Here is a 27,302-nt window from a genome sequence, read left to right as displayed (position 1 = left end):
TACATGAATCGGTTATATATATTCAGGAGATGTTGGTCATTATGGTGCAATACAAATGAGTAATGACACAACTACATGATTATCTTATAAAGCTTTAACATGAAAGTACGATCATTTCATAAGGATAACAATGATTATTTCATGTTTTACTACATAGTTAAAATTGCTCGCAATTCACGATTCAAATCTTGAATGCAAACAATTTTTCATTGTTCGAAGTGTTGGCCTTTGGGGTATTAAAAGGGACACTTTGTTTACTGTCCTGTGGGAGCCGGAAATGGGAAGCTTCACGCTTCATATACTATATAGGGCCCAATGTCGACCATTGTTAAATTGCCATCCAGCTCTTGAAATTCGTATTCCCTACAAAATCTGATAATTTACGAAATTACTTTGTAAAAAGATAATCGAATAAAAGAAAAATATATAAAAATATTTATTTTAATAAATTGCTTTGGAAAAATTTGACAAAACATTAAAGTTCTGACATGTAATTATTATTTTTTGGAACATTAAACAAAAAGGCCCACGCAAAGGCCCATTATAATTTTTCTTTTAACACAACCAAACCAGTGAGTAAAATCTATCATCTCTATCTCTTTTCCAGTTGTAAACCAAAGCAAAAGACAGAGAAGGCGACGATGAGTACGATGAAGCCAAGCCGGAGCGACGAGATAGCCGACCCGGATCAACAGATCAAGAACACGAACCAGATCAGAGCTGGTTTCGATTCCTTGGCCCCTAAACGACCCACTAAGCCCACCCGGAGCGAGCCAGGCCCTTTCGGATGTTTCTCTACTCCCGAGCCAACCACTGACCATCCAGAGGCTGACAAGTTCCAAACTCTCCAGTCCCAAACTCATGTTCGGTTTTCTCTACCTCACTACTTTTTCTTTTTTTTTGGGTAAAACTGCCTCACTACTTTTTGCTCTTCACGTAAACTTATCGTCATAATTGAGATCTTGTGGTTAAAAAAAATACAGGGTAATATTCTGCATGAAGGAGTTTCAGCTGCTGTTCAAGATGAGTTCCTGGAGACAGAGTATTACACGAGTCTCACCGCCATTGATAAGCAACATCACACGGTTCTTATTTTTATTTGTCTATCTTTAAAATTACAGCTGAAGAAAATTAACTTTGTAGTAAATGTGGTTTATATTTATAAAACTAGACCGGAAGTGGGTTTATAAATGTGGGGAAGGAAGACGGTGGTGAAGAAGCTGTGATAGCCGCCGCTGCAGTCGGAGACGGAGGTGAAAAGGCTGTTTACAGAAGCAACCCGGCGACGAACGAGTGGATTCCTGCGGTGGAGGAGGATCTTGGTTCAGAATCTTCGTCTAAACCGAACCGGAGCGAGAATTCTTGAATGGGATCGGATCTTTGAATGTGTGTGTACTTTATCTTCTTCCAGATGTGATGTTTCTTGATGTTATTGTAATAAGATATTATCGAAATAAATTAGTTAAATAAGTTTTTATTATTAAATCTGAAATAATAATTAATAGTGATAAGAGAAACTTTTTTTTTTTTGAGCAACAAGAGAAACTTTAAAGCTTTCAAAAAATATCTATGATAAGAACGAACTTTCTGTGGACTGTATTAGATGATTTTTCTCTTTCAGACGTCATGTCAACTTCTTCAACTACCACCAATATAATTGAATAGTAAATAAAATATCATCAACTGTATCTTAATGGTTGGTTGTTTTTGTAGTTGAATAATCTTATTACACAAAATAATAATAATCTTATTACAGATAAGTTATGATTTTTGTTTGGAACATTATGATTTTCATATCTTAAAATCTCAAGTTACATATTATTGGATCCTCAAGAGCAACTCGGAAGCCACCTCACGTGGTCTGCATGTGACAACCAATGGTTCAGCCTTGGGCATACTAAGGCCCGGACCTTCAGTCATATCAACCGGACCTCCTGAGCCACTCTCCCATTCAAAACACTGAATCATCGAACCCAACACCAACCCAACCACCCGGTTAGCCAAACCCAACCCGGGACAAACCCGTCTCCCTAAACCAAAGGGCATCATCTTACCATTGTACTGTCCAAGCTGATCTCTATCTTCAAATCTCTCCGGCTTAAACGAGGTCGGATCATCCCACACACTTGGATCTCTGTGTATTGCCCACAAATTAACCAACACGATAGTATCACGTGGAACATCGAACCCACCGATGACACAATCAGAAGAAGAGAAGTGAGGAACCATAAGTGGCGCGACAGGGCATAACCTAAGTGTCTCGGATACAACACAGTTCAAGTAGTTCATGTTCACCAAATCATCTTCTTTTAACAAACGACGATTACTTGATGACGATGGTACGATGTGAGTATCAATGTTTTGTCTCGTTGTCTCAAGCACTTGTGGATGGTTTAATAGATTCGACATTGCCCATTCCACGGTTAAGGCCGATGTATCTGTCCCTCCTATCACCATCATCTGATAATAGAATCCAACATTAAAAATGGGACCATTATTAAATAGTTTTTCACCTATTTTTGTTTGTTTTAAATGTATTTTGTCGTCGTTCCATTGGTTTCTTGTTCTTCAGCAGGGGTTGGAGATAACAATCAAGATTGGTGATCTAGTGTCAACATCAATAGGTTTCGTAATAGATTTTCATGTCTGATATTTCAATTATAATTTCATCATTTGGTTTGGAAGCCGTTGTTAAAGTATTTTGTTTTCATATTAATTGTGGTTTAACCGCGACATATATTAGGATATTCGGAAATTTCAAGAATGTGAAGAATATATTTTCATATAATTATTTGGGGAAGTTAGCATTTGTGTATAAGTTAGATTTCGTATATTTTAATAGGGTCTAGAAATACATACCAGAATGAGACCTTTGATGGTAACATCATTGTAGTAATGAGGCTCCTTTTCTTGAGAATCAAGCAAATGAGCAATCATGGTGTTCGTAAACTCCAATCTTCCTTTGTTAGCTCTATGTTCATCCAAAAACCCTTGTAACAAACTATCCATCTTTTCTCCAACCTTCTTTGCTCTCTTGATGTAATCTTTATAGTCATACCACTGTAGAGCCGGCAAAAAATCGGCTGGATTGCCCGCCGAAGAGAGCTCTAGAATCTCCGCAACTAGCTCCTGGAACTCCAAGCTTATCTTCTCTTTTCCACCTTCATCTTCCTCGCAGAATCTCTTTCCAGTCATCATTCTCATTATAACGTTTAGGGTAAGACCCGTTAGTAACGTTCGCAACTCCACCTGAATAATAATATGGTCTTGTTACGGTTTGATATGGTTTGGTTATCTTTAACCGGATACAAAATCAAAACTGATCAAGTTTTCTTTTCTTGGTCTGAATATGTATAATAGGAAAGAAAACGTTCCGTCGTAGGTTCTCCAACTACTAAATCAGGATAATTTATTTCAACTAGATTTCTATTCGTGCAATCAAAAATTAACACCGACAGATTTAGAGCTGAATTCAGCAATGACTGCATTTTGTAATTCAACTATAACATATTGTTTTTATTAATATTTTATCAATACAGAATTTAACTACAAAAATGCTTCTATGTCAACATTTTACTATTTGAAACTGTCAATAATTTATAAGAAAATAATAAACTGTAAACTGTAAAGTAGTAGTTATAGCTAAAAACGACGTGAAAATATATGATAATATGTTTTTTTTTTTAACTTAATGTATGATAATATGTTATATATGATATATTTATTAAGTTTTAACATATTATCATATAATATGTTAAAACTTAATAAATGGATTTTATTCGTTTTTCGTATTATGGAAGTATATAATATAATACAAATTTTTGCGAACCAATCAATATGATTGATTATCTATGAGTTTGATATTCATCAAGATGAGATATTTGGACCTACTTTAGCTGGACGTTGGACGGATAAACCGTAAAGCTTTTGTAGAAGCCTCTTGACTTCGTCTTGTAGGATTTCTGCTGAGCCGTTGAGTCGATGCGTTGAAAAGACTTCCAAGGCGGTGATACGGCGGAGGTTTCGCCAGTGGTCCCCGTAAGGAGCCGTAACCATGGAAGTGTAGTCATAAGCCACGTACTTGCCCATGGTGAAACGAGGCCGGTTCGCTAAAACTATATCGTTTTTCGTTAAAAAACATTCTTCGGCTGCGGCTGGAGACGACACGATAACGGCGAGGCGAGAGCCTAGGCGGAGAGAGAATACGGGGCCGAGGGAGTGCGAGAGACGGAGGAGAGTGCGGTGAAGCAACGGCTGTTTGAGGAGGTGAAGGTGACCAATAATCGGAAAACAGACACGTGGCGACGGCGGAAGGTTTTTGTTGGAACGGTAGAGTCGGAGTAACAACTTGGTGATGAGAATAGTAATTAGAATGATGGGAATAAGTAAACTATAATCCATGACTTTTCTCGTCTTCTTCTTTTTCTTTTTTTTCTTTCTCTAGCTTTGTGTCTATTCCATCATTATATACCCATTTTTCAACCCTACTTGCAAGTAAAGTAACAAAAGTAATACTCCAAGTTGTTAATTAATTACCGTTTATCTGCACATGCACTGGCTACATTAGAGTTATTTACCAAATAAAAACCTTATTAAACAATCTTTTGACAAATAGAAATCGATCGATTTGACATCAAGAGTGTCAAGGTTGATGGCTCGAGGGATTTTCTAACAAAGAATGACCGGAAATTAACAAAAAAAAGATCAAGGATATTTTAATGGTGTTTTGAGAAATATTATTTTATGATACCATTTCTCAAAATATTAATAAGAAAAAATGTTTTAAATATAATTTATATAATTAGTTTATTAAATTAACTAAATTATCATTTTATAAATTGAGTTACACACGTTAAAAACTATTTCTATCCATAGATACCTTATAAACAAAAATAAACAATTCTATAATTTTCTTAAAAAGTCCTTATAAACATTCTCTATTATTTGATCAAACGAGCGTTTATAAATGTATATTTTTATAAATGATCTTACAAGTATGTAAAAATACATGCAAAGAAGAAATATTATTAGTTTTGAAAGCATACAGCACTAATAATAAATCTTTATATAGTATAGATATTGGAGATGACGCAATCTATCTATTATCGTAATCTGATAATGATATGCTAATTTTTCTATTTATTATGATGATCTGATAATACTGAGCAAACGTCAAAAATTAAATCCAGATAATGACGACCTTAACCACGTCTCTTTCATCTTATCAATCCAGAAAATTATGTTGTAAAGTTCTCTCTAAATTCGAAATTCTTAAAATTCTATTATTTTCTTCGTGTGGATGTCACATCCAAACTGCTAGACAAACGCTATCATGCTTATACAATATACGTTTTTAATATGTTTACCAAAAAAAAAAAAAAAAAAATATACGTTTTTAATATATGGGAAGAGTGGAAGACCTAGGCGACTTTCATAATTTATTATATTACTAGTATTTTGGTCCATGCTATGCATGGGCATAGTTATAATCCTTAACATTTTCCAATCTAAATTTTAACTGAACACAGATGTTTGTATCTGAATCAAATATTGACTATAGTATTATTAGTTATGAACAAAACATTGATAGAATGAATGGTTACAAATGAAACTGTGAAAATAACAAATTTTGAATAAATAAATTATGTTAATGCACTACTTGTAATAGACCACGAAAAACAAAGCCAACATATTTATTAAGTAACTAAAATATAAATCCATAAACAATGACAAACAATATTATTTAAAGAAGACATAAATTTGTTTTTTTTTCTTTAAATAATAATATTAGTTAATTAATCAGTTTTTTTCCTTTTTCAAAAAAATTATTTAAAGAAGACATAAATTTGTATTTTTCTTAAGTTTATATATGATTATATTTGTTATTAAAAAGATCACAGCGTGACAGAACCAGTTACAATCATATGCATTTGTTTATTTTTATTTTCAGATGAAATGAAATGTAAATAGATACTCATACTCAGTTTTTAATAAGAATTTCTTTGCAATTATTATTGAATTTATTAGTGGGTTATTTTTTGACAAATTTTTTATCAGGCTCTTCAGCCACTCTTTGATTAGCTTCTACTCAAAACCAGAAACAATAGTTTGATATCTTTCTCCTACTGACGTGTTGATTGCTTTAAAGAAAATGAAATATAGAAAAATGCTTGAGAGATAAAGGTAATGTTCTATTTCTTCTTTCAATAGTGGAAAGGTAATGTTCAAACAAAAAAGTTGAAAGGTTTTGCATCTGACCTATTAATCAAAATATGAACGGGGAGAGTCTTCATGTAAGTTGCTGTCAATTTCGTGTAATATGTGGGAACACTGATGATTCCTCTGCAAAAAAAAAAGAAAGAATTAAAACAAAAGGAATTCAAACTGCACAACAGAACATAGTTAATTGCTACGACTTAAAATATTTTATCACTTATTCATTTACGAAACTATACACCACCGTTAGACTGAAGATTCATCCAGAGAAGAAAAACAAAGAAGATAGGATCTTGCCGATATCAAAATTAAATTCTGAGAGAGATGAAAGCATTAGTTACTTCATGGGAGAAATTAACAGTTCGAAACCATTTTATAAGCAAATTTGCTGCATAACTGATTTTAATGTAGGATGGTGGAGATCGTGGCAAACAATTAAAAAACTGTTCTTTGTTTACGTTGAGAATAGAGATGAAATCAATTGTTTTGTCTGAATTTTTTTTAATATTTTTTTTTTGAAAAATGTAATTTCCATATGGTAAACTTTGATTGGTTGAATGACTTGTGCTTTAGTATATAAGGGATACGTTTTTTTATTATCTTTCCACGATCGTGACCTTGTTTTTATGGAAGTGAAACAACCCATCATTATGAGGGAAGGAATTCTATATCAGACTTTAACATATTTAAGAGGTGCAAGTCTTTCACCAACAAAATATGAAATGCAAGTCAATCTAACGACTGTTATTTAATTGTGAATTAAAAGTCATATATATTTTTCGATAAAGTTACAATTTGTTTTCTGTAAATAAAAAGAATTAAAAGTCCCTAATTCTTAATAATAAATACGTGTTAGCTAAACATAATCGTTGTATATGCATAACTTATGAACATATGCAAATAATGAATTATTATCTAAGCCTGTTTTAGCTTAGCAAGTCGACAAAGTTTTTTTTTTTTTGTGTAAACTCTAATTTTCGTTCATAAACTTAAATTGGGTTCAAAGCTGAAAGGTCTGCTTTGCAATAGCATGAGCCATAACATTGTTTTCTCCGATAAATATTGGATTTTGTATTTTTGTTATGAAAAATCACTAGGGAAAGTTGTAAATGAGATTTGACTAAAAAATTTGGTTTCGCAACTTACTTCACGGAAAAATTGTATTCTAGTAAATTCTAAAGTAACGACGCAATCACATTTAAGTATATACAAAAAACAAGAAACTAAGAACCTAACTAAGTTTCTCAGCATCAGATTTCATATCATATTATATTAAACTATTACCACATTGCAATATTAACAACATAAATACATTACATACCATAGAAACATTTGAGAACTCTAATTCACAAGAAGAAGTTTTCCGGGAATTACACGGGCTTTGCACATGGCTCGCAATGGAACCTCTTTAGGCATCGTGACTCCTTTCCCTTCCTCCCTTCATATCTATTTGTTCGACACCAATACCCATTCGAAAATTGTACCAACGACACAAGAGCCAAACCCGCTAACTGATGAGAAAGCCCAGCTCCAGTACAAGCCTATCTTCCCATTGACTAGCACAGCTATATAATATAGTCTCAAACTAATGTGTGACTGGGATTCGGTAATTTTTGTAACATTTATAATTATATCTGTGATAGCTTGAGATTGACTACGTTATATTGATACGTCGATATTAATAAGATTTTAAAAGTTCAGCAAAATGTTAACATATAAATTAAAATGGTCACTTAAACAAATATTTTTTGATATATAAAAATAGAAAATAACGGCAAATCTTTTGAAGACAAACATTATATCAGTTTACCAACAATGGGACGTGATTTGCACATGGTTCGCAACGGCACTAGCTTAGGCAATGTTACTCCTTTGTCTTCGGTCATGTCCACAAGTTCCTCACCAACCCTTTCCCACTCGAAGCATTGAACCAAAGTTGCAAGAACCAAGCTCACTAACCGTTGAGCAAGTCCAGCTCCAGGACAAGCTCTTCGTCCCATCCCAAATGGCAATAGCTTCTCAGCCTCTCCTTCTTTTTCAAATCTCTCCGGCTTGAATAGCTCCGGATCTTCCCATAACATTGGATCTCTATGCATAGCCCACACGTTAGTCAACACCATCGTACCACGTGGGACATCGTATCCCGCCACTTTACAATCATCAGAGGACACGTGAGGTAGTAGTAGCGGAACCGCAGGATACAAACGTAGTGTTTCCGACACAATGTTTTGGAGATAAGGGAGATTGGCTATGTCCGGTTCGTCTACTAACCGGCCAAAACCGATCTTGTCATCTATTTCAGCTCTCGCTTTTTTTAGTACTTCTGGATGGTTCAATAAATTTGACAAGGCCCATTCGAGTGTCACCGCTGAGGTATCTGTCCCTCCAATTGTCAGAGTCTGCGCATATTGGTTATTAATAAACTCTATTGTATTTATATAATAACTACTTATCGATAAGTACTTACGAGTATGAGTCCTTTGATGATGTCATCCGTATAGTAATCCGGTTGTGTTTCTTGGAGAGAAAGCAAGCGGTCGATCATAGTTTCACCTTTTTCTTTATCTGCACGTTTCTCGTCGACAATTCTTTGTAAAAACGCATCAAACCGATTCCCCAAGTTCTTTATTCGCTTTTCATAATTGGTGAACCAACGAACAATCGAAAGATAATCAGCTGGGTTACCAGCACCGGCGCTGGTCACCACCTCGGACACAAGTTGCCTCACGAACTTAGCTTCATCGTTTTCTTCACCGTAGTATCGCTTCCCGGCCGCCATTCTGATGATGTTGTTGGATGCCAAATTGGCTAATAGTGATTTCATCTCCACCTCCACATAACCCTGGGAGTACCAATATAAACAAGAGTAAACGATACTAGGAAACTAACAAGTATACTTAATTATTCTGTTTTGTTTGCGTTAACATGTTTAAAAAAAGATTAACAAAAATATGGTTGTGTTTATTTTGGACTGAAACCAAATATTTAACCAACTGAATACGATCAGACCTAAATACAAATTATTATATATGTTGGATTCAAGTTTGAGTTATGTTCCTTTTTTGTCGGCAAGTTTTATGCTCGCTGGCATATATATATATATATATATATATTTATTTATTTATTTATGAGGTGTATTTAATTTAAAATTTGAAGAGATTTTATTTTTAGTGAGCTTTTAGATGATTTAAAAGAGATTAAAATAATTTTTGTTAAACCATTTTAGAATATCATCTAAAATCATGAGATTTGAATTTTATTTTTTTTTTTAACAAAGAAACCCCACCCAAACATTCTAAAATCACTTTAAAACTTTAAAATCCACAACTTAAAATATTTTCAATAACATTAGATTTTAATGTACTTTATAAAATATCAAGTTCAAAAATACTAGATTTTAAATAAATTTTTAAAATTTATGTTTGAATAAAAGTGATTTGTCATTTTATACAAATCACCTAAAATTCTCAATTGAATACATCTCCATTAGTCATAGTGTGAGTTTGGCTCTTCTTTAGAAGTATGATAAGTTAACACACTTACCAATCTTTCACCAAATACTTTCGATTTTTTTCTAATAAGAGTCAAACTTCATTTACTTATTTGGTTTGGCGAGAGAGAGTCACCACATTGCGGTTGCACGATCCTAACATAAGCCGAGTACAAAATAAATTCGGCCAAAATCATTTGATCAATGTAAACATGTTTAAAACATGTATTTTGAGCCTAAAAGGCTTTTAATTTGTTTTCTGGTTTCAGCTGAAACAACTAAACTTTTAATAACTGAAAATATTCAGGATAACGTAAAACTAAAAAAATTTACATACCTCTAACTATATAGCATAGTTTTTAAAAATATTTTATCATGCGCAAAGCACGGATCACTATCTAATATAATAATAGTATAAAGGGTGGTGGGATTATATATATACACACCAGCCTTGGGAAAAACTTACTTTCTCACTAAACTAAGCACATCGATTATGTAAATGATTCTCGAGTTAGTGGGAATAATAGACTACAAAACAATTTTTAATGAATTTCTTTTATTAAAGTATTAATCTAGTAACAAATCGAAGAGAACATGAAAAAGAATGTGTATTTTTGGAACTTTTTTGAATTACATAATTTAAGTTTATTAAAAATATTTATACTATTTAAATGGTTGACACACTTTTTTGATTATCTGTTTCTTATTTATAGCAAAAATTTGTAGAAGAAAAAAATGTAGTTAGTAAAGGATAAAATCAAAACAATGTAAAGAAAAATGTCATGAGAAGAGCGTACGTGTAAGGAGTCTCGAGAAAGACGTGAGATGAGGCGTTGGATCTCGTCCTTACGGATATATAAAAACGCATTAAGTCTCTGAGTCGAGAAAAGCTCTACGGCCGCTATGCGTCGGAGATTCCTCCAGTGGTCGCCGTAAGATGCCGCGATTAAATGGGTGGCGTTGTAGCCGACATATTTGCTCACGATGAACTTGGGACGATTTGCAAGAACGACGTCGTTACCAGTGAAACACTCTTCAGCCATGGAACGTGAGGAGATGACATAAACAAGGCGGTTTCCAAGCCGTAGCTGGAAGATTGGAGCATTTCCTATGGATATAGAGAGCGAACGGAATGAGCGGTGGAGCGGTGGCTTGAGAAGGTGGAGGTGGCCTATTAACGGCAAAGAGATCGCCGGAGACGGAGGCAGGTTAAGTTTTCGTTTGGATCTTGTGAGCAAGATTTTGGTGGAGATAAAAAGAAAGAGAGAAGAGAGGATAAGGATTAGTGCAAAGTCCATTTTTCGTTCTTCTTTCTCTTTTTTTTTCTAAGTCTTTCTTTAGTCTTTGACACTTTGTTGTTAAATGTGACCTAGTTCTCCGTTCGCGTCAGGCAACGAAAACCATATAATATGTGATTATATTCTCTTTCTTTCTTTTTATGTAATCGAGATTCATTGCCGGTGACGTGCTAGAGCTTGTTGGTTTTCTCACTATTGTAATTTGTAAATGTTGTGTTTGCAGGTGATAGTACTTTTGGTATTTTTTAATAAAAAACGTGATCAACTGTTTCATACCACACACATAAAATCAAGAGGTTATTTGTGAAATAACAGAAAAAAAACTAAAATTAACTTTTTAAAAAGAGAGTAGAGAGAGATAGGAAGAGAAAATGAAATTTTAGTCATTTTGTGAATTTTATTTTTTTCTTAGTCACTAGATGCAATTTTCCTAAATCAAACCTGAGTTTTGTCGGTGCATACAGAAATAATCATCTTACACTTAATATACATGTATTACTAATTCAAAGACTATCTGTTATTGTTTATATTCTTAAAATGTTTAAAATAAATATTAAATTATTTATATATGAAAATATATCATCAGAATATATATACAAATTATTGCGTTAAAATAAAAACTCTCATGTATAATAAATATTTTAAAAGTTTTTATACACAACATTCATTATTAATAAATACTTTGAAAATAATTTCAATTCGTCTTTTTGATTTTACAAAATTAACTTTTAACTTGATTAATATTTAATTATGCATGTTTTTGTTTCTATTATTATTTTTTGAATAAAAACACAATATATATAGAAATCATCTTACTATTTTAAAATATACTTTTCTTTATGGCTAATTTTTATATTATATTAATTTTTGTTCAATTATCTAACCTAATAAACTTGAAATTTGTTTTTAATTTTTGGCTACTTTTATTATATTAATTTATAATAAATAATCAATAACCTAATCTAATAAATAAATCTAGTTATCTATTAAGGAGAGTCAGTATTGATTTTAACCGATTTAATTTTTAATGTGAGAGATTAGAGCCAAAAAATCACTTTGCAAGTCATATAAAATATAAATTTATCATGTAGACTTTGGCTGTAACTGGAAATTTAATTTAGGAATGTATGGAATAAATGGAATTGGAATCAGTGGAATAACATGGAATGGAATAGTGATAATTTTTGAAATTAAAGGAATGATATATGTATTTGTTTTTTAATTATATTAAAATTATTTCATTCTATTCATTCTTTTCATTCCTCTTTTTTTTTATCATGAATGATTTTTAACTTGATTCTTTTTTTTTCTTATTCATCCCACAAAAATACGTGGAATCAAAATTTTTGTTTTTTCCACTTAACTGGTAATTTTTTTTAGAATATCCATGAATGACTAATTTCACATAATTCATTCATAAAAAAAGCATTCCAGATATAAAGTATTAATTGCATAAATTCACAACAACAATAAAGTTTGTGAACGATTTTTTTTTTCAAAAAAAAAAATTAGGGATGATATGTCCATCAAACATATACTACTTTAAAAAAGGTAAAGTCAAGCGGACTCGTGGAGGATTTTACCAACCAAGGTCGTACGTGCTGTACACATGGCTACCAGAGGTCTAGCTTTAGGCATTGTGGCACCTCCAGCTTCAGTCATATCCACCTCTTCTTCTCCAATCCTCTCCCATTCAAAACATTGAATTAATGACGCCAGAGTCAAGCTCACCAGCCGTTGCGCTAGTCCTGATCCAGGACACGCCCTTCTTCCTAACCCGAACGTCATTAGCTTATGAGCCTCCCCTTCTTTCTCGAACCTCTCTGGCTTGAAAGTCTCGGGATCATCCCATAGCTGAGGATCTCTGTGCATAGCCCACAGATTCACCAATAATGTTGTGCCTTGTGGCATATCATACCCTCCTACTTTACAGTCTTCCGATGCGACGTGAGGCACCATCAAAGGTCCCGCAGGGTATAGACGTAATGTTTCAGACACAATGTTCTGAAGACAGGGAAGGTTTGAGATGTCTGATTCCTCCACAAGCCTGTCTAAACCAATTTTACAATCGATTTCTTCTCTCGCCTTTCTTAATTTCTCTGGATGGTTTAATAAGCTCGACAATGCCCATTCCAATGTTACCGCTGATGTATCAGTCCCCGCCAGTATCAAAGACTACACGTTACACTCGCGGTTACTTACAAGCATTCAGTATGACATACCCAACTTTTATTTTATTTTATTTTTATTTTTCTGTAATAACATAAACAAATTAAATGACGTTCTATAACTTACGAGTATGGTTCCTTTGATGGTACGGTCCGTGTAGTACCCAGGTTGTGTTTCTTGCAGAGAAAGCAAGTGATCGATCATGGTGTTCCCTTTCTCCTTCGCTGCTCGCCTTTCATCAACCAATCCTTGCAAGAACTCATCAAACCTACCACCGAGCTCTTTAACCCGTTTCTCGAAACCCGTGACCCAACGCAGGATAGGTACATAGTCAGCCGCATTTCCCGCACCAAAAATACTCATCAGGTCCGCGATAAGCTGCCGTACGAGTTTAGCCTCAGAGTTTTCCTCTGAAACATCTCCGTAGTAACGTTTTCCGGCTACCATACGGATGATGTTGTTGAATGTTAAGTCAGAGAACATTGAGTTGATCTCCACCTTGGCAAACTCCTACAAATAATATATATCTACTATTAAACCAATGACACAATTCACATGACTTCACTCAGGTTTTGACTGTTTCTACGTAATCACGAATTTACATTTCAGCTTACTTACAGTAGGAAAAAAAACTAAAACATTAAAAAATTAACATTTTCAAATGTAAAATATTTAGGTATCTCGAAAAATCTTTCTTTAATTACAAAATAATATTGCTCAACTTATTAACAAAAAGAATATTCCACAGATTTATATCCAAAGTTAGCGATACACATTTCCAGAAATAGAATGTTGCCAATATCTACCTTAATTTAATAATTTAAGATTTTCAGGTTAATTCACACTATACAGAATCTGAATGAGTTGTAACCACACTTACGTATGAAGAGTTCCGTGAGAGACGAACTATAAGCCGACGGACCTCGTCCTGGCGTATAGACAGAAACTTATTAAGCCGGTGAGCCGAGAATATCTCCACGGCGCCTATGCGGCGGAGGTTTCTCCAGTGTTCCCCATACGGAGCTGTGACCATGGTTGTGTGGTCGTATGAGACGTATTTGGAAGCGATTGTGTTTGGTCGGTTCGCGAGTACCACGTCGTTCTTCGTGAAACATTCCTCTGCGATTGAGTGTGAAGAGACAACGAACACTAGTCGGCTGCCGAGACGGAGTGAGAAGATGGGGGCACCGCCTAGAGATTGAGAGATGGAATAGAAAACGCGGTGGAGCGGTGGCTTGAGTAAGCGGAGGTGGCCGATGACTGGAAGCGCGAAAGGTGGACTCGGAGGAAGTTTCGGCTTTCGCTTCTTGGTTCTGTTTGTTACAATGAAGAAGATGAGAGTAAGAACGACGAAGATTAGTGTGAACGTTAGTGTTTGAGCTTCTTCCATGTGTTTGGATGATGCTTCTTGTTTCCACCTAGGACTTGGGATTATTAATGAGGAAGATGTGGCTAAGATTGATGAAGATTAATACACGTGGGTTTTGAAAACGTCACAAACTCTATCTTTCGATTTGAATGACCCATAACGTTATCAATTATCAACATCATTGTCGAGTACAGTGGCGGATCCAGAAATTTTTTGGATCTGGAGCACAAATATTTAAAATAATATATATAATTTAATAACATATTTTTACAAAGATTAAATAATATGTATGATTAATATAAACTACCAAAAGTAAGTTCAAAGTATATAATACATTTAAATTGGTATCCTATAGCATACATAAACTATAACTAAACACAAATGTTAAAATATTTTGGATTTTAATATTTATTTTTAAAATTATTTTAGTTGTTTTGTATTGTTTAAATGTTTTATCCAAGGGTGTTAATTAAATTTGCTAGTAGTGTAAATTAGTGTAAATATATAAAATGAGTTAGATTAGTTGTTGAAACAAAATAGAAAGGAAATAGTTGGTTGAAAAAAACAAACAAAAAATCTACATAAACGTGGTAACAAAGTAATACACGAAGAGATGACATCCATATATTACGTCTAATACTCGATGGAATGAGAAAAAAAAATTGAAAGAAAAAAAAAGGAAAAGGTAAAAAAAATAGACGTACAACGGAAGAATCAAACTGTCGCTCTAAAATTTAATGGAGGCAAGCAACTGAGCAAATTAAGTGATAATGTTTAGGTTGGAAACAAATATTATCTAGAATTAATCGGGGGCACGTGACCCCGTAGTCATTAACGTGCATCCGCCCCTGGTCGAGTATTTATTATTTGAGGATATTACGAAAAGTTTTAACAAAAGAAGCGGCCTCGTGGGAGATTTTACAAACAGAGAGCCACGTGCTCTGCACATGGCGTCTATAGGATTGTTTAGGCACATGTGTCTCGTTTGCGATACATATCAATCAAAGCCTGCAACATCGAGGAATCAATCAGTTAACTAGTGGTGCTTTGAAGGAAATCCAGGCCCATTCGTATGTATACACAATAGGCCATTAATATTTGTATTGAATGGGCTCGGCCAACTAATAGATTTTGTTTTATTTTTATCAACCTGTCCACAATAATCAATTTCTTATTCTTCTTATGGCCCATCAACAGGTAAGAAACTGATTATTGTGTTTTTTTGTGTGGTTAAAACGTAATATAGCAACCAGAAGAAAATGTAGCTTATTATATTCGTACATGCTTAGTGTCAAATGCTTGTAATTAATTAAATGGTCCGGTGTAGGTGTAGCTTACTAGATACTGTTTTTAAAAAATTTCATGTCTGCGAATCTTTTGAATTAATTTATGTTGCTCTGAAATATTAGCACAAAATGCACATTGATTTGTATATTAGTATGGGCTCCGCCTACTTTTAAAGATGAATAACTAGTTTATTAAAAATGACTAAACAGTATGTTGTAATATGGCGAGCAGGAGTAAATGTAGCTCATTATATATACTTTTTTAAAAATTAACAAGTATACAAATTGTCTTTGACCAAAACAAAAGCCTACAAACTATGAAAAGAAGAGGGAAGCCTACAATTTACAATACACTACAAAGATTTTGGTAGAGACAGAGAGATCAAAGATAGATTTTGGTCGACACAAAGATCTATATCAAAGAAATTTGACAATACGTAATGGACATAATTAAAGTACTAATCAATAAAATTTGTAATTAAGAAAAATGAAAAAAGAAAACAAGAAGAGAGACAAAACCTAGAGAGGGGTGAAAAGAAAATGAGGGAAAGAGACAAAAGGTGTAAGAAGAAACATATTAATTGTGTCTAAAGACTAAAGATATGTTGTCCCATTGTCCTCCTGGTCCAACTATAGTCATGTGTCGTTCCCGTCAGCTTCTGTTTAAAATTCTTTTTTACTTCTGTTAAATTAGAAGACTACGTGAAATAGATATTATAAAAATCAATAGAAGGGAAGAAAGTTATATATATCCGGGTCCAGTTTCAAGTTTTATTTACCGGATCCAACTATCTAAAACTCCATGGTCTACAAATAAAAACGTGTGGGTTTCATCATAACCATACAATGTAAAGAATATGAGAAAGAATTGAACACTGAAACTGGACGTCTCTCGAAACGAAAGCGACTGAACAGAAGGTGGTTGGTTTGCTACGGCTTATTTTTGTCGTAATACCGCATCCGACTCGATCCTCTTTCTTTTGTGGGTATATAGACATATATAATAACGTATACGTATTGCTTTCTTTAATTTATAATATCCTTACAAGCTCTCTCGTATAGTTTTTATATAGAAAAAGAATATATGGACGTCCCATGAAAAAGCAATCGTCTTTTATCAGTGTTAGATCTCTGTAGACTGTAGAGCGTTTGGAATAAAAGTTAATATGTCACGGACTGATATTAATTTGTCCCCAATTTTTTATTTTTTTTAAACAAAGCGATTGCATTTGTTAATCATGGATTATCTAGATCGTTTTTTAAATTGCATATATATTATAATTCAACCAATAGAATATTAGAGCAGTTTCGTATACGGGAAACATATTCTGATCATCCTTCTTTTGATTGGCATACGAAGTCTTAACCCTTAGAAGATCATTTTATTCAAACATTTGGAAGTTTGAAAACGGATTAATTAATCATTTATAATGACTTGTAGTTCAATGAGTTTGATTAATCAATGTCAGGGGTTGACGTTGTAGATAAGTTTATAGGTGTATGATTACTTACTACTAGGTAGTTTTCAAAATATATCAGCTCTGATATATAGTGAGAACTGCACACAATTCTAATATCTTTTTTTGGTAAAAACAATTCTAATATCTTGAACATGTACTATGTAGAATTTCTCTCAAACTAAGGAAGTTTTAACATTTTAATGGGCTTCAAAATATTAACTAGGAAATAATTTAGTATTTTCTTGGAACAAAGGTTTAATATAATTTGTAATCGTTATAAAAGAATCCTTGCAACCCTTTGGCGTTACAAATAAAATGTAATGTATTGGGAGAAAAGCCTACTACTTGATTACGGGTTGATGGATAACTATCAACTCCAAAGTTTGATATATAATTGTGTCCACGAAAAAAATGAGGGTAGAAAACGCTTTATTTGTTTCTATAAAACACATCAAAATTCATCCAACAATGTAAGAAAAGGAAAAAACAGAAATGACAGGACAGTTGTAAAGAAAAACAACGACAGTGTTTGCCCATTAACTTATGCTTTTGTGTTTACACGATCTTTCTGATCCCGATACATGTACAATTGTTTGGTCAAAAATAAACATGCTTTTTCCTTTTAAAAATGCAGAGTATGTTCGTTCTTCACTATTATTGAGGGCTCGATCACTTTGGTTTAAAAGTAAACTTCAAAATTTATAAATTTAAAAACAAAATAAATTAAATTGTGAAAATAACAGTTGTGACATACCAACGTAAAAGTGTATCTATTTTTATAAACAAACATTTATAACATGCATGCAATAAATATATATATACACACATACATAGAATGAATGGGACAAAGTATGGCAACGTGCATGCATGTGCCGATCTGTTATCTTTAATTTCGCAATGCACCGATTATTATCAGGTTTTTTATTATTTTATTTTATTTTGGATAAATTATCAGGTTTATTATTTCTATTAAGCTATATATTGTTATGAATATATTTTTTGTTAAAGGTTTTATATTGTTATGGACTTCATCTCAATCAAGAATGGAGTTGTGTCTGACTAAAGCAATTTCAGTGGCATGTTATAAATACACTTAGATTCGGCTAATTGTTTTTTTTTTTTGGGTTTCCATCTCATTGCTCGAATTTCATTTTTTTCTGAACACCACTACTAGAATTTCATATGCATTACGTAAACACTTTATTTTTGCTAAATACATTACGTAAACACGTATAGACTTTATTGTTGTAAATGTAGCTAGCTAGTTCATTAGTTTTGCATCTTCCCACCTCGCGTGCCGCATATTTTGTTTGTGTTGATAATATTGAACTGAACTGTGGAAACAAATTGTCGTAGATATATACCAAAAAAACTTCAAGCTGTAAAAATTATTGCAGAATGGTTGGCGTAGAAAAAATGGTCCTAACTCCCAAATCTACAATATCCGAAGGTATCGTCTCCAGTATCCACAGCAATGTGACGCCATGCCTTCTTTGGATCTCTATATATGTCTCTAGCATAGAATCGTGTTCTGTTTCTTTCTTTACTTTCGTTTTGACACGTTGTTGAACTGGTCAAATTTATCTATTTCGAGCATAAGTAAATACAGTTACCCGATGGAATAGAGCAGCCTAGTAGACAAAATTAAATGGTGATAGAAAACATAGGGCTGTAAGTACCGTCACACGCTTCGATTCACACTGAGATTGACTATTTACAATAAGGTAAAACCATATTTTTTTACTATTTTTTTTCTTTGGTAAGAATGTAAAAAACCAACAAAAAAAAATTGTAACAAAAAACATAGTAGTCTAGATCTTTTGTATGCTCCATTAAATTACAATTTAGACCCTTATGGTAAATATATAATGAAATTAGTGGGATGAAAATGAATAGAATAAGAAAAAGGAAATATAAACAAAAAATATAATATGTTCAAAAATTGTAATGAAATAATTTGCTTTGAACTTTATTTATTTATTGATAAAATTGATGGAATAAACATTCATTTCATTCAAGACAAATGATAAATTTTTGTATACACGAAATTAATGAAGTAGAACACTCCATATTATTTCATTCTAAAAAATAACAATACGGTTGCACCATAATATCCACTTTACATGTAATGATCTTTAGAGCAGTTGTATATAGAACAAACTTAATATATATATATATATATATATATATATATATATATATATATATATATATGTATAACATAATTTTTTTTGGTAAAATTTATAACATAATTTTGAAAGTAATAAATTATCCCTTAATTATTTTCAGATAAATCATATTATTTCTTTTCTCATAATGAAAATCCATAGTTTAGAAATTTTACTCTTTTTATTATCCAATATTTACTGGATATCTCATGGAGGAAGTTTAGGGCCTAATTCATAATCTATCTTATTAAAACTCAAGTACAAAATTGGAGTGTTTGGAGACTTGAATAGGACTATTAAAAAATTTGGAGTGTTTGGAAACATGGATTGCAGTCTTTTAAAAAAAAATATTTTTGTTTGAAAACAAGGATAGTAATATTAAGAAAAAAAATAATGGGCTTATGTTTTTTAAAAAAATTGAAAGTTATCTAGGCCACTTTTAAAATATACCAAAATGGGTCAATCTAATTGCCTAAATTTTTTTTTCTAAACTAACCATAAAACAAAATTTAAACTTTATATACATATTTCAAATCAAAATAATAATTCAAATTTGATTTATATCAAAAATTGATTCAAAAATATATATATATATATTCAAAAAATGGATTTTTACTAAACTATTATTGTCAATATATATAATAAAAATATAATACAAAGCCCAATTTGAAATACCAACTCAAATTATGGTTTTTATATTTCATATTAAGTTTTAAAAGTATAATCTATGTAATTATTTATATGATGGTATGTATAAAATACTATTAATTATATGATTACTTATATGATGGTACATATAAAATACGATTAATTATATGATGATAAAATACGATATATAATAATGACTAGGGATGGGCTTTTGGGTACCCATACGGGTTTGGTTCTGATCGGTTTGTATTTCGAGTTTTCGGGGTCAAAGATTTCAGCCTTATTAGAATGTTTCTAAATTTTGGTTTGAGTTCGATTTGGATCTTTGCGGGTTTGGTTTGGGTTTGGATAACTAATTTAAATTATTTTTAAAGTCTTAAATCATTATATATTTTAAATTTCTCAAAATGTATAAATAAAATAATATATTACGTATAAATTTGAATAACATATGTCATAATACTTAAGCTTAACATATCAATTGGCTTGATTTAAAATTTTGGATACGGAATCAATAATTATTTTAAGTATTTTTGGTGATTTGAGTATACTTTAACTATTTCAGATATTTACTTTTGACTATCTATATATATTTTCAAGTATTTAAACCAATTTAAAAGTATCATTTTGATGTTTTATATACGTTAAATCTTAAAATAATTAATATATATAAGTATATAAATCTATTTTTAGATAAATTCAGATACTCAAATACTTCGGTTCAGATCAGATTCGGTTCTCTAAATAGCAAAATTTTGAATAATTAGAATATTTAATCAATTTATGTTCGGGTTTGGTACTATATTTTTGGATCGGTATCGGTTATGTTTCTCGAATTCATTTTTCCAAATCCTAATAATTACATGAAAAACAAATATCAACATATTTTTCAAAATATACACCCGCGCGCCTGCGCGGGTCAAAATCTAGTTAAAACTTATATATTAAAAGCCTAGATATTTTAGAATAAAAAATTATTAGTATTTAATTTTATCGACTAGAATTCTTTTTTAAAGAACAATTATTACCCCAAAAACAATTATAATTGTTTCCTTAAATTTGTTTGGTTACAAAAAATGTCTCAACATTTTGTCCAATGATCCTGACATTGGCACTTTAATTAACTTCATTCAACTATGGCGTGCCGTCCAGTAGATGGATTAGCTCAAGTTGAATGTGCGAGCTAGTTTGACATCCAATTCAAGAATCTACATTTGCAGTTTAAAAAGGCATCGTGGAAAGCTATCAGTATTATTGTCTACCTTATTCAAGGATATATGTTAACCACAGTCAATATGGGTACTGTACAATGTTGACTTTAATTATGACTATTGACAACGAATTAACGTGTACGTATCTACTGAATACCGAACAAAGTATATTACTCTTACAGTATTACGCGCGTAAATATGATTTGTAGTTTATAAGTATGTATGTATCCGAATTCGACTGCTTACATAAATAATATATATACAGTTTCTTTTCTTTTTATTTACCTAAAATGTATTTGAAAAGTACTACATAAACCAACAATATAATTCTATATATAATTTATATTTTAAGTTTGATAAAATACTATTTTCCATACATACCATATATTAGTTTTTTTTTGTCAATATATTAGTTTAATAATGTGAGAGTTAATTGAAGGTACAAATAAGTACATATTAAACAATCGGGTGGTAGCTTTAGGGGAGAAAACTATTAATTAGCGAGTAAATAAACCTTCGAATAGTCTAATATAATATAAATAGTATAGTAGTATTCATATAAATAAATCCTAATGAAACCTATTGATATTATATGGGCGAGATATTTGAAGTGACTATGCTAACGAGCAATTTGTTTTCCAAAAGAAAAAAAATGTTCCCGAAATGTCTAATCAAAGATAATGCATGATCCCGTGCGATTAGTCTCTTCCTAAAATAATGACTTATCTTCTTTTCATTTCGTTAGGTACTCACTCATAAGTTGTTTCATTGGCTTTCAAATTAGTCATAGTACTATTATCTCAAGGCCCACATGTCGAGTGACCCATCGCTATGACCGAATCTGTATTATATATATATATATATATTTTTTTTTTTTGAATCTGTATTATATCATATATGCATTTTTAGGTTTGTTTCTGGCGTCAAACATAAATAAATATGTGTAGTTGATGCATTAAATTTTTAAAATTGTGTTCTATGGTGGTAAAGAAATAGACTATTAAAAAGAAAATAGTGTTGTATGTCTATATATTTCGGTATCAGTCTATTTTAGTTTTAACAACTCATAATCCAAGAAAACATGTTAAATTAATCATATCAACAACTTATTTACGTCAATCTGTAATGTGGCATACTATTTAAAGCCTGAATAATTAAACGTTGCTCCTTCGTATGTTCTTTTTAGTTCTTTATCAAAAAGAAGAGTATAGTGTGTTGATGAATGGCGAAAACAAAAGAGAGCTAACAACGTACAAAAGATAGTAATGATCAACTTGTTTAGAAGAACTTGGGCAGCTGGAAGTGGAAGATCAAGGTCTCGAAAAAAATGTACTATAACTTAATACCGTTGTTATCTAAAAAATAACAATAAGAATAGACAAGAAATAAACCCTAGGAATTAAATGGAGCCAGTTGGGGAGGGTACAGCTCGAGCGACGATCATGAACTCAAACGAAATGTCTATACAGACCATTCTTTGCTTTTACGGTGCTAATATATTGGTTTAAACTAAACTTACGTATATATATTACAATATGTTTGACTATTAACTGCGATGAACACTCCTTTGTTAAAATATTATAGTTTCTATAAAAGCTCATTCACACTATATATACAAATAGTTAATTAATCATAACATTACATAGTTGCCAGCTTCATGAAGAAACCTAGCTAGCAGACTAATGTGACTGTTAAATATATTTTTATCTCTCTTTTACTGACTATAAACCCTAGTTCATTATACTTTTGTTTAAATTTTTCTCTCAATGCATACACGTGAATTTGATACATCTTTTCATAGGATTGCAATTCCGGATTCTCATCCGTCCTAGGAGTTTGCTTATGCATTGATTAAAGATATACTAAACAAAGATATGATGAATGTGAATTCAAGGAATCTATGCATTATATTTGTACTATCAGTCAAACTCCAAATCCGATCTTAAACGCTAGCTAAACAGTAAACCAATGTTTTATATACACCACACCATTGACACCAATCATATATGATCATAATCACGCGTGAAATATATGTTTTAGACATTTTGAAATCTTTTATAAGTTTCTTCTTAATTTATAGAACAATGATATTGGTACTAATTAAATAACATACACAGATTAATACTTTACGTCATAGTGTATCAACTAACTGCCTCCAAAACAACACCGTGGTCCCCTAAGCTACATATTATTCTACTACTTAATCACGATTAATTTAGTAACTCCGTTATTAGCGTTCTAAGCAAAGCGTATTAGTATTTGACCATCTTAATCGACGACCAACAAAAGAGTCACAAGAAAAACGAGCCACTTAAGTCCGTAATGACGCCTAACCACTAAAGACAAAACTCAAAACTTCGGTAAACGCTTACATGGCAGGGACATGTAGGTCCTCTATGTCTTCATAAACTGACATTAGATTACTTGTCTACTGTACCTTTTGTCCCCCGTCTCGGCTACAACCCTGTGACAAACAAAGATCAAGTCAAATAATCTAACCAAAGTACTCTCGGGCCCACACGTACTTCCACGTGGATAACACTTACGTGGCACTTCCCCTCCTATAAATACAACCCACTCTTCGCCGAGTTATCCTCATCAATCAAACGAGTAAAGCATTTGCTAATATTAAACACACGTTCCCTTTTCTTACAAGAAAACACTCGATCAATCATGGCTGTTGATTCACCTCTTCAATCTCGGACGACCTCTGAGAAAGACGTGAAGGCTCTCAGTTTCATTGAGGAGATGACACGGAACCCTGACTCGGTTCAGGAGAAGGTTCTTGGAGAAATACTCAGCCGTAACTCAGGTACCGAATATCTGAAACGTTTCGGTCTTAATGGCTCCACTGATCGAAAAACATTCAAGACCAAGGTTCCCGTGGTGACTTACGAGGATTTAAAGCCGGAGATTCAACGTATTTCCAACGGTGACCGTTCTCCGATCTTGTCTTCTCACCCCATCACCGAGTTTCTCACAAGGTCAGACAACTTTATCAATAGTTAATTTCATAACATAATTTTTTTATAAAATGATTATACTCACAAAGTAAGACAACTTTATCAATAGTTAATAACATATTTTTTATAAAATAATTATAGTCACAAAGTAAGACAACTTTATCAATAGTTAATATCATAGCACTTTTATAAAATCATTATAGTTGACCATAGCATAATTTTTGTACGTATATGCAGCTCTGGGACATCTGCTGGTGAAAGAAAATTAATGCCGACAATTGACGAAGACTTAGACCGGCGTCAGCTTTTGTACAGTCTTCTCATGCCCGTGATGAATCTGTTAGTACAAATACTCTTAAACATTTCCTTTAACTATTCATAGCAAAAAAAAAAAAATTTCTTTAATTATTCTTTGTTATAATAAATTAACCAAAAATGTTTGATTAATTACAGCTACGTGCCGGGATTAGACAAAGGCAAAGGCTTATACTTCCTGTTTGTGAAGTCGGAGTCCAAGACGCCGGGTGGGTTACCGGCTCGTCCGGTTCTCACCAGTTACTACAAAAGCGACCACTTCAAGAGACGCCCGTACGATCCCTACAACGTCTACACAAGCCCCAACGAAGCCATCCTCTGCTCCGACTCCTCCCAAAGCATGTACGCTCAAATGCTATGCGGCCTGCTCATGCGCCACGACGTCCTCCGTCTCGGAGCAGTCTTTGCCTCCGGTCTCCTCCGCGCCATAAGCTTCCTCCAGAACAACTGGAAGGAGCTGGCTCGTGACATCTCAACCGGAACACTAAGTTCAAGAATCTCCGACCATGCGATTAAAAACCGCATGTCGAAGATTTTGACCAAACCGGATCAGGAACTCGCTGAGTTCTTGGTAGAGGTTTGCTCGCAGGATAACTGGGAAGGGATCGTCACTAAGATATGGCCCAACACGAAGTACCTCGACGTGATCGTTACCGGAGCCATGGCTCAGTATATCCCAACCCTAGAGTACTATAGCGGCGGGTTACCTATGGCTTGCACGATGTACGCTTCCTCAGAAAGTTACTTCGGGATTAACCTAAAACCGATGTGTAAACCCTCGGAGGTTTCTTACACGATCATGCCCAACATGGCCTACTTCGAGTTTCTCCCCCATGACGGAGCAGCGGGAGATGAGACCGAGCTCGTGGAGCTGGCCGATGTTGAAGTAGGGAAAGAGTACGAGCTCGTGATCACGACCTACGCGGGGCTCTGCCGTTACAAAGTCGGCGACGTGCTCCGCGTCACGGGGTTCCACAACTCGGCTCCGCAGTTCAAGTTCATAAGGAGGAAGAACGTTTTGCTGAGCATCGAGTCCGATAAAACTGACGAGGCCGAGCTGCAGAAGGCCGTGGAGAATGCGTCTAAGTTGTTTGCGGCGCAAGGAACGCGTGTGATCGAGTACACTAGCTACGCGGACACGAAGACCATACCGGGCCACTACGTGATCTACTGGGAGCTAACCAACGCGGTTCCTGGCGATGACGTCATGGCTAAGTGCTGTTTGGAGATGGAGGAGTCTCTCAACTCGGTTTATAGGCAGAGCCGTGTCGCGGATAAGTCGATTGGTCCGTTGGAGATACGTGTGGTGCAGAGCGGTACGTTTGAGGAGCTCATGGACTATGCAATCTCGAGAGGGGCTTCGATTAATCAGTATAAAGTCCCGAGGTGCGTGAGCTTCACGCCGATCATGGAGCTGCTTGACTCTAGGGTTGTGTCTGCTCATTTCAGCCCTTCGTTGCCGCATTGGTCGCCAGAACGACGTCGTTAGATGAGGCTTACGAAACTCTTTGTGCACATTGCGGTGCGATCCTAGCAGAAAGATATGTTTGCGACTCTTAAGACTATTGTCCTAGTTTTCTTATTATGTTGTTAACTTTTGGGGTTTGTGAATCGAATCGTACAATAAAATTTGAATTACGTACTGTACTGATGCTGTTTTTTTTTTTCCTTTCACTTCTGTCGGAATCCAGCTAATAAATAGTTTACTTAAAATATCTCCAGTTTTCAGTATTTCAAAATAAGTACCTGAAAATATTTAATATTGTGGCTTTAATACAGTTATAGAATTTGTAAAACCAAACAGAAATAAACAACATTAAAATAATCAAACTGTAACAAAATTTTCACTCAAATTTTTGAAGTCATTAAAAAAGTAATATATGCACAAAATCATCTAGTTTAGTTTTCTTATGATTGTAGTGAGCGTATATGTAAATACTCCTAGTTTCAAACAATCGGCACTTCAGCAGACAAGCTCATCGATTTGACATGTTTCATCCAAAATCAAATCTTTGTGCTCTAATTATTTAGCACTTTATGTCACGCGAATTTGCTAAAACTCGACTAAACCCAAAAAATTATTATTGAACAACTTAAAGTCCAGTCCAGTCAATCAATCGGCCCATTCCAAAATGAAGCCTAATAGTATGTCAACAGCTTAATATATTAAAAACATAAATTAATATTGAATTAATATATAAACTTATATGGGGATAAAATTTTCTATTAGGCACAGTGAATAATACTATAATTTTTTAGCATTTATGATTTTCTTTGTATTTATGGATATATTTACGGATATTTAAGGATATCTTATCATTATATACAATACAAGTAAATGTACAAAATACTATACAAGTTTATTTTTCAAAAAATACTTTATAATATAAAATAAATTATTAGTGAAACTATATGTTGCGTAAATTTTGAAATTAAATATTTTTATAAATCAGAAAATTTAAGAAAAAAAATTGTTGTATTTATAAAGATTATATTCCTTTCTTAATTTTTTTTATAAATAATAAAGAAAACTATACAATACAAGTAAATATACAAAAAAATATACAAGTTTATTTTTCAAAAAGTAATTTATAATATAAAATAAATTATTAGTGAAACTATATGTTGCGTAATTTTGAAATTAACTATAAATCAGAAAATTTAAGAAAAAAAATTGTTGTATTTATAAAGATTATATTCCTTTCTTAA

General features: G+C 32.9%; 5 protein-coding genes across 5 annotated transcripts; 2 read left to right on the top strand and 3 right to left on the bottom strand.

Moving 5' to 3' along the window:
* Positions 1–576: 576 nt before the first annotated feature.
* LOC103861189 lies at positions 577–1,485 on the top strand. The gene is made up of 3 exons (XM_009138916.3): positions 577–863; positions 984–1,085; positions 1,172–1,485. The coding sequence occupies exons 1-3, from the start codon at positions 642–644 to the stop codon at positions 1,364–1,366; spliced, it is 519 nt and encodes a 172-aa protein (XP_009137164.1). The 5' UTR covers positions 577–641; the 3' UTR covers positions 1,367–1,485.
* A 194-nt stretch (positions 1,486–1,679) lies between these two features.
* LOC103861101 (cytochrome P450 81Q32) lies at positions 1,680–4,562 on the bottom strand. Its single transcript, XM_009138836.2, has 3 exons — positions 3,892–4,562; positions 2,860–3,249; positions 1,680–2,460 (listed from the first exon to the last, which is right to left on the bottom strand). The coding sequence occupies exons 1-3, from the start codon at positions 4,399–4,401 to the stop codon at positions 1,819–1,821; spliced, it is 1,542 nt and encodes a 513-aa protein (XP_009137084.1). The 5' UTR covers positions 4,402–4,562; the 3' UTR covers positions 1,680–1,818.
* A 2,616-nt stretch (positions 4,563–7,178) lies between these two features.
* On the bottom strand, positions 7,179–11,349 carry LOC103861008 (cytochrome P450 81D11). Its single transcript, XM_009138744.2, has 3 exons — positions 10,504–11,349; positions 8,684–9,058; positions 7,179–8,615 (listed from the first exon to the last, which is right to left on the bottom strand). Exons 1-3 carry the CDS (start codon positions 11,002–11,004, stop codon positions 8,013–8,015), a joined length of 1,479 nt encoding a protein of 492 aa, XP_009136992.1. The 5' UTR covers positions 11,005–11,349; the 3' UTR covers positions 7,179–8,012.
* A 1,045-nt stretch (positions 11,350–12,394) lies between these two features.
* On the bottom strand, positions 12,395–14,677 carry LOC103860913 (cytochrome P450 81D11). The gene is made up of 3 exons (XM_009138628.3): positions 14,054–14,677; positions 13,300–13,683; positions 12,395–13,179 (listed from the first exon to the last, which is right to left on the bottom strand). The coding sequence occupies exons 1-3, from the start codon at positions 14,561–14,563 to the stop codon at positions 12,562–12,564; spliced, it is 1,512 nt and encodes a 503-aa protein (XP_009136876.1). The 5' UTR covers positions 14,564–14,677; the 3' UTR covers positions 12,395–12,561.
* Positions 14,678–22,703: 8,026 nt separating this feature from the next.
* Positions 22,704–26,257, top strand: LOC103848751 (indole-3-acetic acid-amido synthetase GH3.2). Its single transcript, XM_009125585.2, has 3 exons — positions 22,704–24,299; positions 24,516–24,617; positions 24,732–26,257. The coding sequence occupies exons 1-3, from the start codon at positions 23,989–23,991 to the stop codon at positions 26,080–26,082; spliced, it is 1,764 nt and encodes a 587-aa protein (XP_009123833.1). The 5' UTR covers positions 22,704–23,988; the 3' UTR covers positions 26,083–26,257.
* Positions 26,258–27,302: the final 1,045 nt, after the last annotated feature.

The sequence above is a fragment of the Brassica rapa genome, chromosome A01, assembly GCF_000309985.2.
Source record: "Brassica rapa cultivar Chiifu-401-42 chromosome A01, CAAS_Brap_v3.01, whole genome shotgun sequence".
Taxonomy (NCBI): Eukaryota; Viridiplantae; Streptophyta; class Magnoliopsida; order Brassicales; family Brassicaceae; genus Brassica; species Brassica rapa.
This window is presented reverse-complemented; position numbering and strand designations above follow the sequence as displayed.